Source organism: Cydia strobilella, chromosome 7, assembly GCF_947568885.1.
Source record: "Cydia strobilella chromosome 7, ilCydStro3.1, whole genome shotgun sequence".
NCBI classification, from domain to species: Eukaryota; Metazoa; Arthropoda; class Insecta; order Lepidoptera; family Tortricidae; genus Cydia; species Cydia strobilella.
Window position 1 is genome coordinate 19,243,676 of NC_086047.1, and position 14,221 is coordinate 19,257,896.

The following is a 14,221-nucleotide window of genomic DNA, read 5'->3' on the forward strand; positions in this document are numbered from 1 at the left end:
TTTACTGGACCTCCAAAAGGAAGTAACATACACTTTTGGTTGAGTGACCTGCTCAATAGATATTTAAATTTAGCACTTTAGTTAGCACTTTTTTATCCACTGCGCATTGCTCGGTTTTGCTATCATGTCCTATATGTAATAGTGTAAATGTTTATACTGTCCTTAGCTAGATACAATTACGGCGGTGGCAGAATAACAGCGTCCGTTGCTGAAAACCTTTGGGGCTGCTGTGCCCCGAAGCCTTTTTGGCACAGACATCAGCTGAGCCACCTTCCCTTTCAATTAGTTTGTAAGCATTATCGTGTACTTTTATTATGTACCTATGTTACAACTTCTTGAATAAACGTCTTTTATTATTTATTATTATTAAATGTCTAAGTTTAATCGTCACAATGAAAGTATAAAAATATTGCCAATTATATCATTAGAAATTAGAAGTAAGTAGGTACCTACAGCTAAGTAGGCGTGTTAATTTATGCTAATAAATTTTATTGCTAGTACGTGCAATATCTTGCGGGAAATTACCGTTGAATTTTTACTACATTAACTAGAAATTTCCTTTTTTTGGACTTAGCCATTAAAGAAAGTCATTACTCATGCTTGAATGTGCAGCCCAAGTGCAGCCCAAATGGGGAAGTAAGTTGTACACAAATACATATTTATTAGTTATATATGACGACCGGTCTGGCCTAATGGGTAGTTACCCTGCCTGTGAAGCCGATGGTCCTGGGTTCGAATCCCGGTAAGGGCATTTATTTGTGTGATGAGCACAGATATTTGTTCCCGAGTCATGGGTGTTTTCTATGTATTTAAGTATTTATATATTATATATATCGTTGTCTGAGTACCCATAACACAAGCCTCCTTGGGCTTACCGTGGGACTTGGTCAATCTGTGTAAGAATGTCCTATAATATTTATTTAATATTTATTTATTATTATTTATTTATATACTAGGTTGTACACTGTCGGCCAATATGGCCAAATATATTGTAAACATTCCTTTGTTACCATAGAAATTAGAATATTTGGCCACTTTGGCCGTCGTTGTTTTTTTTTTCTTGAAGGTCAATGTGGTTCAGTGTAGGCAAAGATAGATATAACTCCGTAATAGATGGATACAGTCTAAGGAAAAAACGTGCCTCGAAAATCACGAAAATTTGATTCTCGATCAGATGGCGCCACTAGTTTTGGCCTACTCTCGTATAGAGGGCGTTGACCGTTTCGTTTGTTATTTATAATTTTAACGCATATCCGTTGAAGAACATTTTTTTTTTATACCACGTCGGTGGCAATCAAGCATACGGCCCGCCTGATGGTAAGCAGTTACCGTAGCCTATGAACGCCTGCAACACCAGAGATATTACACGCGCGTTGCCGACCCTTTAAAAACCTACACAACCTAAACATGGTTTAAAATCGTATAAAAATAATTAATGCAAATAAAAAAAATCATTTATCCATATTTAAATGCATTTGAACGTAATTTTATAAATCTTCATTTTTAGTTTTAAAGTATGTCGATAGATGGCAGTGAATTTACAGTGGTTACAAAATTTACTATGACAGTATACCGCTCTATCTTATGTAGGGGACGGACTGAAAATGCACCAATGCGCAGTCAATTTGTAATGAAATGGCTGACGCAGCTCACGCAGCATATGCTGAGCCCGTTCCTTTTGCGCATGCAATTTTTTTTATTTTAACGTTATATTTTGTAAACGAACAGATTTTAATTGTGTGTGGCAATAAATGGTTTCTTATTCTTTGATATCGCACACCTTACAGAAGACCACAACCAACCATATATAAGTACGTTCGGTTTTGCTCTAGTTTCGGCCGAAACGTGATTTTTGTGCCAAAACCTGCCGAAACCGATCGAAACTTCGGTCGGACAGGACACTACTTACCGAAAATACAGTTTCGGCAGTTTAATATTGGGATAAACCGAACCTTCGGCCCAGATACGGCCGTATACCTATTATCTTACAAAATACAATCGATCAAAACAGAGCACGAGTTCTCGAGCCATTTAAAATATCAATGAAATATGAATTAATAACTATTTTTGACCTTTACTGGACACCTTCATCAGCTGCAAGTTTACCTGTGACCCGTTACTAACTTGCTACTACATGCTATTATTACACATTACACGAATTACACATGAACTACAGATTATTAGATATAAAGCACATTTGCAGCAACACATTTCCGACATGTAGAGTTACGAAAACGACATAAACATAACATTATGTTATGTGAACCAATCATTAGGTATAGTATACACCCATCGCTCAGCACGATTCAATGATACAATACGTGATACAGCTTCTAAAGCATGATAATATCGAGGTATCATCTGATGCATGGGCCGTGTTGCATAATGTTACAAGCGGAACTACTTTTCTAATTTCACTTATTAGAAAAAGATCAGTTCCGCTTGTAATATTAGTTGTAGTTTATTATGCATCACGGCCCTGATTTCTTATAGGGATATACCAGTGGTTTCGATTTATTAACAGGTCACATTTCGATCCATTTCGAGAATCTTCGCCATGAACCACGACGGTTGCCTAATGAACGAAATTGCAGTTCTTGGTTTAGTCAGGGCCAGGGACCGGCCCGCTATCCCTTATCGGGGTTTTATAAGGGTATTGCATAAGGCTTAACTCACCATACCCTTTGCCAGACGAAACCCTTTGTTTTGGTTTTAAAAACCCTTATATAAAGCTACCACATTTGAGTAATCGGTAGCCCAAATACCCTTACAAAACCCTTATCATCCGCTCACCAACACCTTGCATATTGCTTATAAGGGTTAGCCTTATAAAGGGCTTCCCTTTTAGCATATAAGCGTGCTAATTTAAGTCGTCTACCTTGTTCATAAAGCACACATTACTTCGAATCCGAGCGATCGTCGGCGGCGACGGCGGCGTTCTTTGACTAGGCACGTATTTTCTTTCCTTTTCATACACTACCGTAGATATATACTAATCCTGTCTCTTTCACGCAAAGGGAAACCTTTATAAAAAGCGCTTAAAGATAAGGGTAACCCTTATTAAGAGCTAGCCTTATTTTTGGTTAGCTTTTCGGTAAGGGTTAGTCAAAGGTAAGGGTATGAATGGGCTTGCAGTTCAAAAGGGAAAGTCTTTCAATGTGTTAGCCGTGTTTAAGTGTCGCCCATTGAAAGGGTTTTATCGCGGAAAGGGTTGTCCGGTCCCTGGTCAGGGCGGTGTCACTTTGCAGTTTAGGTACATTTGGCCGGCGCGCCTCCCGGGCAGGCGTAAAGCAATAGGCTGCCGCTCGACTCGCGCAAAATTTAAAATACATAATGCCTTCGAAACCTAAATCTATAGATATTGTTCTGTTTACGGATGTCAGAATAAACGGAAGAACAAGGAAGCAGAAGAAAAAAAACCGGACTATATTGACCAACATATTTTCAAAGGAATAAGTACTTCTGTGGCATACCTACTTCCGTGAGAATCAGACATACTATTTCCGGATAAAAAAATTATGTTTACAGAATCAGCGCTTATAATTCCTACATATTTATCTTAAAAATAATAAATCAGTAGGTATAGATACAAAAACTTGTCAAGTGACAACCCCGTGCCGACACTCGCAGCTCGGTCATAAAACTGCGGCGCGCAAAGAAGATTAACGGTTCGTGCGCGGTTATAAGTTTCAATTTTGCTTGCAGGCGGCGAGTAAAGGTATAATTTTATACCTAAATCTGACTTTTGTGAAGGAGTGAATTTTCTGTACGGTAGTACTATTAGTTATTCTGTGGTTTAGTCGATCATTTTAGAAAGCAAACAATAATTACCTTCAAACATCTCAAAATTAGCCCTCATATAATCTGATAATAACACCATGCATATGCATTAGTATAATTATGTGGTTGTTTTTCAATTGGTCGGAATCTGTGGGTGGAAAAATGGTTTCCAAAGATTTTAGTGAAAGCGTGCATGTTATTGTGTTGCCTGGTGTTAAATTAGAATACAATGTGGTAAAAGTTTGGTTGCAAAACTGGCAAAGAATTGTGGTCAATGTAAAATTGAAGGGCCGGAAAAACGACAGATCTTTATGATGATGGTTGATGGTTGTCAAGCACAGTTGTCAAGTTAACCCTTTACATAACTAACATTTCAAAAATGACAATCGAATGACATTCTAAAGGGGCCCACTGATTACAAGTCCGCCGGACGATATCGGCCTGTCAGTTGTTTGGAACTGTCAAATTTTTGTTCTAACTGACAGGCCGATATCGTCCGGCGGACTGATAATCTGTGGGCCGCTTTACTCATGTTTGAAGTGCCGTATATAGGAAATATATATCTCTTAGCCTGGTAAGGGGTTAATCAGGTAAAAGAAAGAATACACAGTACCTATTTTATTATTCTAATACATACAGTTGTGTGCAATAAAATAGCAGTCAATAGGAAAATGAAAATTAGGGGAAAAGAAAACTATAACTTTAGATCAATTATATTGGATTTTTTTATAATTCTTCTGCATTACTTAACATTGTTTCAAAATTAACTGTAACCTTTACTTAAATAATATTAAAAATTGAAAAGTATAAAAAAAAATATATCATGAAAATCGGCTTTTTACTACCTCGCTGAAATTCTTATAATAACGTAATAACCTACGAAAAAAGTACAATTGTGTACTATAATTGTAATTTAGTATCTTGACTATTATGTCCAATCAAAAAGCTTCTAATCTAAACCCATGTCATCCAGAAAAAATAAACTTTTCTATAAGACGAATCTTCGTCTCAGAGTGTACTAGTGGTCCATCATTCGGACTTTTTAGGGTTCCGTAGGTACCCAAAGGGTAAAAACGGGACCCTATTACTACGACTCCGCTGTCCGTCTGTCTGTCACCGAGCTGTATCTCACGAACCGTGATAGCTAGATAGTTGGAAGTTTCACAGATGATGTATTTCTGTTGCCGCTATAACAACAAATACTAAAAAGTACGGAACCCTCGGTGGGCGAGTCCGACTCGCACTTGGTCGGTTTTTTGTTGATTTTTAACTAAATACGTCATTACGGTTAAAGAGGTTTTATGTTTATTAATTAGGTGTTGTGTAGGGTAACCATGATTCCATGATTGTAGAGAATTAAATTTGTCCTCGCCAAAAAGGTAAAAAATCTGAAAAAGTGTGGTATGTTTCAACTAAATACGACGGTAATTGATTAATCAACAGTTACCGAGTATGCAGGATTAGTCCTGCTCACGTCTCATGAATCATCCTGTATAGGCATCATCCTCAGGTTAGGTTAGTAACACGCAAATGCGTATGAGCTCTTACCCACTAGCGACGGCCGCTAGGCGTTTTCCCGGCGGTTCCATATCGGCAGCGCTTCCTCCACCTCCGCGTGTTATTTTGTATGGAAACGCCGAGAAAACGCAGGGCAGAAACACTAACACTAACAGGACAGAAACTACAGGCACGACTGTAAGATCTAACGCGTAATGCGCGTGTAAGGCTAACTATTCAAGCAGAACGTTACAAGATAACAAGACTTTTCCCAATATTCTCTTGGCGTGTTAAATTTTCCTTATGTTTGTCTCTTATAAGTCATATAACGTTAAAAAGGAGAAAACATTGGTGTGGTTTATCGCCTGAATGCACTTGGTTGGCTTGGTATTCTGTAAAGTGATGGATGAGGACGTAAACTAAGTAAGAATGCGATTTTTCTAAGTATTTGGAATACTAGATCAGCTTTGTGCGTGTGACAATGACAACTGATATATGATTTAGTGCCCATTTCAATTTGTAATCATACGTCTTGTTATTTTTGATCACGTGTAAGATTTATACCCTTTATTTATAACTAGCTTTTGCCCGCGACTTCGTCTGTGCGGACTTAGTAACAGCAGCTAAAGTAAGTTGGAAAAATTCTCATAGCAATCATTCAATTTGAACATATTATGCACACAAATTAGCAGGCACTTCATTAATTATCTCAATTCCACCCCGCTTTTTACTTTCTTAAGGGATGATTTTTGGGATAAAAACTATCCTATGTCCTTCTCAGGGACTCAACCTATATATATGCCAAATTTCATCTAAATCGGTTTAGCGGTTTAAGCGTTAGACAGACAGAAAGACAGACAGACAGACAGACTTTCGCATTTATAATATTAGTATGGATAAGGATAAATAAGTTGGTCATTAGCAAAATATTAGCCATTCTCCGGCGTAATAATGTCATTAATCGGTGCATTGTTGTTTTTGTTTGTACAGTCGAAGGCATAAATATCGATCCAGACCAATGGCTCAAAAATATGTGAACACGACTTTATTGTCTAAGGTGTAAGAGCGTACACATATTTTTGAAACTTTGGAAATGTATATATTTATGCCCTTGACTGTACCTATATTTGAATGAGTGATGGCATGATAGCTTTAATTTTTCTATTGACCTAGTGGACACATGTATTGGCTAACTATTATTTAATGTCAAACATTGACTAACTAATAACACCAAACACGCAACATACACAGGCAAAAATACCTAGCCAAGATGATAACCGTTGATGGTTGATAGAAAACGCCAATCAAAACTTAAATGTGACGTTTACAACCAAAAGGTACCACATTGTCGCTAGTCGATAAGGTTGATTTCAAATTGAAGCTATATGGAAATAGCGCCTTATTGACAACCGACAATAAGTACCCGTTTGGTTGAGAATGGCAATTGGTTAAGCTGTTAGAGGTTAGACACTTCCAAACTCACCACAACAACTGTAACAGTGATAGCAGTGGAAACAGCCGCGCAAGCACATCCTCGCCTAATCTGCCTCTTCCTTGACAGCTTGAGGAATTCCGCCGTATGCGAATCGATGGTCTTGTACAATCCAAACTGCCGCAACCTGCTGCTACCCTCACTAGACATGTTCACATCACTATCATCACTAATGTCACACCAAGATACTACCTGGCAGGCGAACTGAACTTTTTTTTGTCTCTGGCAGTTGAGCGAGTTTTTTTTAAGAAAAAAATTGTGGACGTCATGCGCGGTCGGCGTTCGCGATAGTGTGGCGCGGGTGCGAGGAAATGTGTTGATGTTTTCTTTTGAGATTGTTTTGGGATGGGCGTGTGGGTTGTCGATAAAGTGAAAGTAAGGTTATTTTTGAGGAGGGATGTGTATGATGCCATTGCGTAAGGTTTTCAGACAGGAGCAGGAGTTTCGTACCCGAGGTGCGAGCTACCTTAGGGGCGCGTAAGGGCAAAGACAGCCGCGAAAACTTTCTTTCATGCAGTAAAATTCAACTTAAAGAAGGTTAGGAAACCCTGTTTCAAATTGTAACTGTCCGAAACACGGAAGTGAGTTTGAGTGAGTGTTCGGCTTGGAAGTTTTTTCTCTATACATTATAATGTTTTTGAATCAAATTCCCTATCGACTGGATTAATTTAATAGTAAAATAAGCAAAATGTACCACTTCTCGATTTGGGACCAGTGTGCGTTGGTAACTGGCCAAGTAAGCGGCCAAGTATCAGTACGTATCCTTACTTCGCCATTTCTAGGTTGGAGCTACGCCCAGGAATTGCCGGTATCTCAATTTTCATGAGAGTCGCAAACAAATTAGAACATATACCTAAAGGAAGTCGCACAGCAACCAAAAACAATTGGGACCCCTGCTGTAAGCAACAACACAGCTAATTAAAGACTTACTTAAGTGAAATAACTGGGAAAAAGTCATTATAATTTCAATAAAAAAGGCTGGAGATAATCTTCTTAAATAAGTCTTACCATATAGCGCTAGCAGAATTAATTTCAAGAATTATCGATATGGATACATTCGATAAAGGTATGTAAGTACATCACTATATCTCATATGCGCACCGAAGCGCAGCAGGCTCGGCGCGCTTGACAGGTGAAACGACCTGCCCGTACCATCTGATAGCATCTGATCTTCTTCGCCATCTCGGTGGTCTATCTGTTGGCGGCCGATCGTAAAATAAGACAGATCATGACATTTCTAGGCATATCGTGAATCGTGAAAATCATTGTCTCGTTCCCCGAGTCGACGGAGCCCCGATACGCGGGGCTGCTATTTCTGGAGAGTCAGCAACAAGCAACCTAACGAACCTATCCTACCTATATAGCCGGTACGAGCCGGGGTTTGAATTGCGACCTCCGGATTGAAAGTCGCCGATAGGCTACCAATGCTTTTTTAGGGTTCCATACCCAAAAGGTAAAAACGGTACCCCATTATTAAGACTCCATTGTCCGTCTGTCTGTCTGTCTGTCATCAGGCTGTAACTCATGAACCGTGATAGCTAGACAGTTGAAATTTTCACAGATGATGTATTTCTGTTGCCGCTATAACAACCAATACTAAAATGTACGGAACCCTCGGTGCGCAAGTCCGACTCGCACTTGGCCGGTTTTTTTTCTTAACTAATAGTGAAGACAAAGTTGATTGACTATTATTAACTAGTACGTAATTACCATAGGCGTTGACTTTTACGAAATACATCATTAAATGTCTAATAAATCGCGTATTCGAATCAGTATCGGCACCGACGAAGTGTGACGGCCGACGGTGATGTATCAGTTCTCTTCCTATACAAAAACGTTATAGGCCGAGATCCAACAGTAAATCAGTCGTAAGAACGTTATCCGGCCTGGCGTCGCTATTGGACCGAGCGTGGAGGGCTGGAGTAGCGTTGAAAAAACCGGGAAAATTGCGGGAAAACGGCTCGTTTTATTCAAATTTCTTTCGAAAAAAACAATATATTTTTCAATATACTTAATTAAGAATTTAAACAGGTAGGTTAAGGTTGCATGTGTAATGTGTTTGTTTATGGCATTGACACTGTCATCACTTATCAGTGGCATTGTGTGTCACGTATTAAATTTTTCTGAATAGAACTGGAAAAAAAACGAAATCAACGAAATTTTGAAAAATTCCCGAAAAAAACATTTGATTTTTTCCGGAATTTTCATCCCTAGTCTGGAGGTGTCGGAAAACGGGGCTCACTCCAGCAATTCCTTAGACTGTATAATCACACTCAATATGTTATTCTTATTCAATCTATAATTTATATTTAAGTCAGTGTCGTCTCTAACGATATAACACTTTAAACTCTCGCGTTTTGTACACATAATTCATGTCATTACCATTTAACGCGATTAAATTTCATTATTTTACCTTTTTTCCGACGTTTCAGCTAGGTTGCAGTCTTCTGTGACCACAGCTAGTGCAACCTAGCTGAAACGTCGGAAAAAAGGTAAAATAATGAAATTTAATCGCATTAAATCATTTTACGGTTTAGACTCACTTGTTTTAGTCACTCGCGCGACATGTTTCATGTTTTACGGTTTAGACAGGTGAGTCTAAACCGTAAAATGATTTAATGTTAGTATGTCTCACAACAGTTTAAATTAAATTTAATCGCGTTAGTCCCGGTGACATTAATTATGTCTGAGGAAGTTATGTCATCCCATAGGTAGCCCATAACCACCCAAAACTGACGGCGCGGTTAGGTTCGCGCCACGCTTGACCATGGCTATGGCATGCATGGCACAGGCTAAATACGCCCCTAGTTGAACTAAAGAGATAAAGATAGTTTATTATTCAAGTAGGCATATTACAATGCGCTTATGAACGTCAAACAAAGCTACGCCGGCTCTAACCCTACACCTCTGCCCCGAGAAGATTTAAATTAAATTAAAATGGCGGGACACATCTTTACAAAACAATACATCTTATAATTAATATGCATTAAGAGTAAATAAGAAAAAAAATACAATTTACAATTACTAGGACATATGAAGTATAAAATATAATATGTAATTAACTAATTATGTTAACCCTTAAATTTTGGAAAAAATGATTTTATCTAGTTATTTGGATGTAGGATCTAGGAATCTCTGAGGTGTCCAATGCTTTGTATACATTTGGCAACAATATGCATTTAAGGGTTAAACCGTAGCGTTTGCCTGCAATGTCACTCTTATAGAAATGTGTTGCAGCATTAATTAACCAATTCACTATTCACTCATCCTGCTATTGTCCTAGTTTTGCATTAAAATGACAGATCGGCCGGACAAAGCTTTGTACTCTTTCAGAGAAAACAATTCTCTGATAACTTAATGAACTCGCAACAATCTCAGTTGGATCTCGTACTACGTATGTTTAATAACGCCTGCGCAACACAAGGAGAAAATGCGACAATTCGTCAAGCGTCGCCGGGTGAAAATCATATGCATTAGTGACCATTGTATAGATGTATACTATCAAAGACCTATGTAACTTCGTATAAGATGAATACAGTCACAGAACGTATAATCAAAGATAGATATAACTCCGTAATAGATGGATACAGTCTAAGGAAAAAATGTGCCTCGAAAATCACGAAAATTTGGTTCTCGATCAGATGGCGCCACTAGTTTTGGCCTACTCTCGTATAGAGGGCGTTGACTGTTTCGTTTGTTATTTATAATTTTAACGCATACCAGTGAAAGAACATGGGTCAAAATCATATAAAAATAATTAATGCAAATAAAAAAATCATTTATCCATATTTAAATACATTTTATCGTATTTTTATAAATATTTATTTTTAGTTTTAAAGTGTGTCAACAGATGGCAGTGAATTTACTGGGGTTACAAAATTTACTATGACAGTACCGCTCTAGTATAAGTTACTCTATGGTATAATAGTACTAGGTACAGAAGATTCACTCCCTAACAAAACGCGACTACTACGCGCAAGGCGGCGCAAGCGCGTGCAGGCGTCCGTTCCATAGCGGTGTGCGGCAATGACTATGGCAAAACCTCAAAATTGAGGCGGCCGCAGGTACTTGTAGCTACGCGACCAAATTGCGGAGGGAGACACGCCTGATACAGTCTAAGGAAAAACGTGCCTCGGAAATCAAGAAATATTGATTCTCGCACAGATGGCGCTACCACCAATACCAACCTTGGGCTTATTCTCGGCTAGATGGCGTTGACGATTTCGTTTGTTATTTAACAATTTTAACACATATCAGTGAAAGAACATAGGTCAAAATCATATAAAAATAATGAAAAAATCATTTATCCATATAAATAACTAAAAAAAAACATACAAATAATTTATGATTTACGTTATATGGTATTTTTATACATCTTCATTTTTAGTTTTAATCGTGTGTCGATAGATGGCAGTGAAAATACTGGAGCTACAAAATTTACTATGACAGTACCGCTCTATCCTATTATATCCTCTTTGGTCGTACAGTGAAGTTATCACTGTACAATACTTAAGTGAACAGATTCGAAGCACGAATTTTTCTTAGACTACACCGCTTCTACTTTTCATCACTCTTTGTTCTGGACTGATATAATGGCTCCCTCTACACGATGGCCCAGCATAGGCCAGTCCAAGGGACGCATTTATGCGTTAGAGGGAGCAAGTGATATTGCTATCTCATTGGACTGGCCTACGCTGGGCCATCGTGTAGAGGAGCCATAAAATAATTAATTTTTAACAAGCAGACACGTCTGCAATCGATGCTATTAACATATTAACATCGTAACTGGTGAATTTCCAATATGACTTGGAACTCCGGTGGCCGTTTAAGAAGTGTAACACTCTTACGGTAGATGTCGCTAGGGCCCCTAGACCCATATAGTGGAAAGATTTGCTGACTATGGATGAGGTCTTGTTGGCTCAGTTGGCAGAGCGCTGGAGTATCGATCCAGAGGCCGTGAGTTCAAGTCTCACCCAAGGCAGTAATTTTTCCACTTTTAAATTTATTCTAAGCCATAAAATAATGACCATGACAGAACCATGGAATATGACAAGGTATAAATTAAAGACAATATTAGTATAAAAACGCATTAAACTTATTTATTTATACTAATTTAATAGCTAAGGCACTTAATGTATTAATTAACTAAATGTCAATGGGCCAAATGAGGATATAGTTCACTCTAAGATTAATTTTTATATTTTGCATAATGATGATAGTTAATTTTGAAGTGAACAAACACAGAACCATGGAGACTATATAAAGGAGCCAAATCTCTATGTATGAAAAGTGTCCATCAAAAAACAGTAATTAGGCGGCGCCACCATACACCGAAATACTACCAAAAACAACCTACATAATTAAGTCGGGTTATTTGTTGCCTTATATGGTTCATGTTATACTCATGTCCCAGAGCCGAACTAGTGCCACCGGAGAGATTAGGCACTATTATTTAAAGCTGAAAGCGGTCACTTTTGCAACAATTCTGCCATAAGAGAATGGCATCCTTTCTATACCATCCATACACAGAACAAATTGTGTCCGCGAGGTGTCCGCCATTTTTTGCGTTTGACGTCCTGTCACTAAGCTAAATATGGATGGTATAGAAAGGACGCCAATCTCTTATGGCAGAATTGTTGCAAAAGTGACCGCTTTAAGCTTTAAATAATAGTTCCTAATCTCTCCGGTGGCGCTAGTTAGGCTCTGGGACATGAGTATAACATGAACCATATAAGGCAACAAATAACCCGACCAAATTACGTAGATTGTTTTTGGTAGTATTTCGGTGTATGGTGGCGCCGCCTAATTACTGTTTTTTGATGGACACTTTTCATACATAGAGATTTGGCTCCTTTATATAGTCTCCATGAAGCTAAAGAATAAGCGCAGCTAGTCAGTAGCAATGAAGTGTATGCACTACATTGAGGTGCGAAAACATTTTCTTTGAGAGGGTTTACTGTTCGGCGAAAATTACTTGACAAACTTTGAGATCCTAAACTATTTATCCCATATTTTTAGTTGGGCAAAACTTCATTTCGCAAATTTACATAATCCAACCTAACCTAACCGTCTAGTACGCCATTTTCATTTCGCAAAGGGGTTGGGAAATGAAAGGGGATACCACCGTTTAGCCAAAATATTTTTCGCCAAATTTCACTTCCCAACAAACTTATGGCATCAGTTTCATTTCCCAAATCAAATTTTAGCAAGTTTTTATTTCGCAACCATTTCATTTCGCAACTCTATAGTTGGGAAATGAAAATGACGTACTAGGTTGGGTTAGGTTAGGTTGGATTATGAAAATTTGCGAAATGAAATTTTGCCAAATGATAATTTGCGTAAAATAGTTTGGGAAGTAATATTTTGGGATTTTTGGCAATACATTAGTAAACCAATGAAATGGTTGCGAAGTAAGGTTATGCCAACGATTGGTTTGCCAAATGAAACTTTGGCGAAAAGTTAGTTGCCAAGTGAAATTTGGCGAAATAAATTTCGCCAAAAAGGAAGTACACCCTTTGAGAGGCCGCCTCTAGATACATATTACCTCAATGGTTTTTTACATGGAAAGTTTAATTTACTTAACTATCAGAGAAATTTCCAAATATACATATAAACAATATGCTAAGGCCCACTTGCACTATCCACTAACCCGGCGTTAACCGGTTAAACCTGGAGTTACCAGTACAATTTGACACTAGGTTAACTGTTAACCCCGGGTTAGTGGAATTATACGGCAACTTCTAATTAGGAATAGTGTTTAGACCTTAAGTACTAGGTATATTATCTAGGTCCCTATAAAATATCTACAATAAAAATTATCACATCTACCGGGTGTTTCCTGTAACGGGAGCAATAAATTAAACCGGAGGCCGTACGCCTGACCAACATTTGTTCAGCAACTTTTTAAAACTATGAAATTTTTAGATTATATCTTTTTCATACAAATTAAATATTATTTTCAATGTACGCTGCCATCTGTGTGTTTGAAGTAAATTTTGCAATACATTGCGTCCAGAATAAACTTTAAAGTGTAATGAAAATCAAAACGCAAGTTATTTTTAAAAGTTGCCTAACAAATGTCGGTCAGTTCGAGGAGTACAGCCTACAGTTTAAATCAATGCTCCTGTTACAGAAAACACTCGGTATATTCTTTTTCTCAAAAATGGACGGCAAAGTCGACGTTGCCGGTTAAAAAGTAGGTCGCGAAGTGCGTAGTTTATGGTCAGTCAAAAAATTAAAAAGTTAAAATAGATGTAATAATGCCTTATTGAAATTTCATTGTGCTGTATTTTTTCTTTTTCTTTGTGTATCTTCTTTAGTTAATTTCGAATTATGAGTTTACTATAGCTTTGGCGTGTAAATGTAGGAATCGTGCAATAGTGCTAACCACCAATTGTTTTTGTTAATATGTAGCTACTGGTGAGAACCTGTAATTGGCTTTTTGTATCATAT

The 14,221-nt window shown here is 37.9% G+C and overlaps 1 protein-coding gene across 1 annotated transcript in view; it reads right to left on the reverse strand.

Annotated features, from left to right (window-relative positions):
- LOC134742628 (uncharacterized) overlaps positions 1 to 7,188 on the reverse strand; it is a 28,024-nt gene extending 20,836 nt beyond the window's left edge. The window contains exon 1 of the mRNA XM_063675805.1: positions 6,761 to 7,188. Coding sequence (XP_063531875.1) covers positions 6,761 to 6,919 — 159 coding nt within the window. The 5' untranslated portion in view covers positions 6,920 to 7,188. The remainder of the gene's footprint in view (positions 1 to 6,760) is intronic.
- Between the last annotated feature and the right edge of the window lie 7,033 nt (positions 7,189 to 14,221).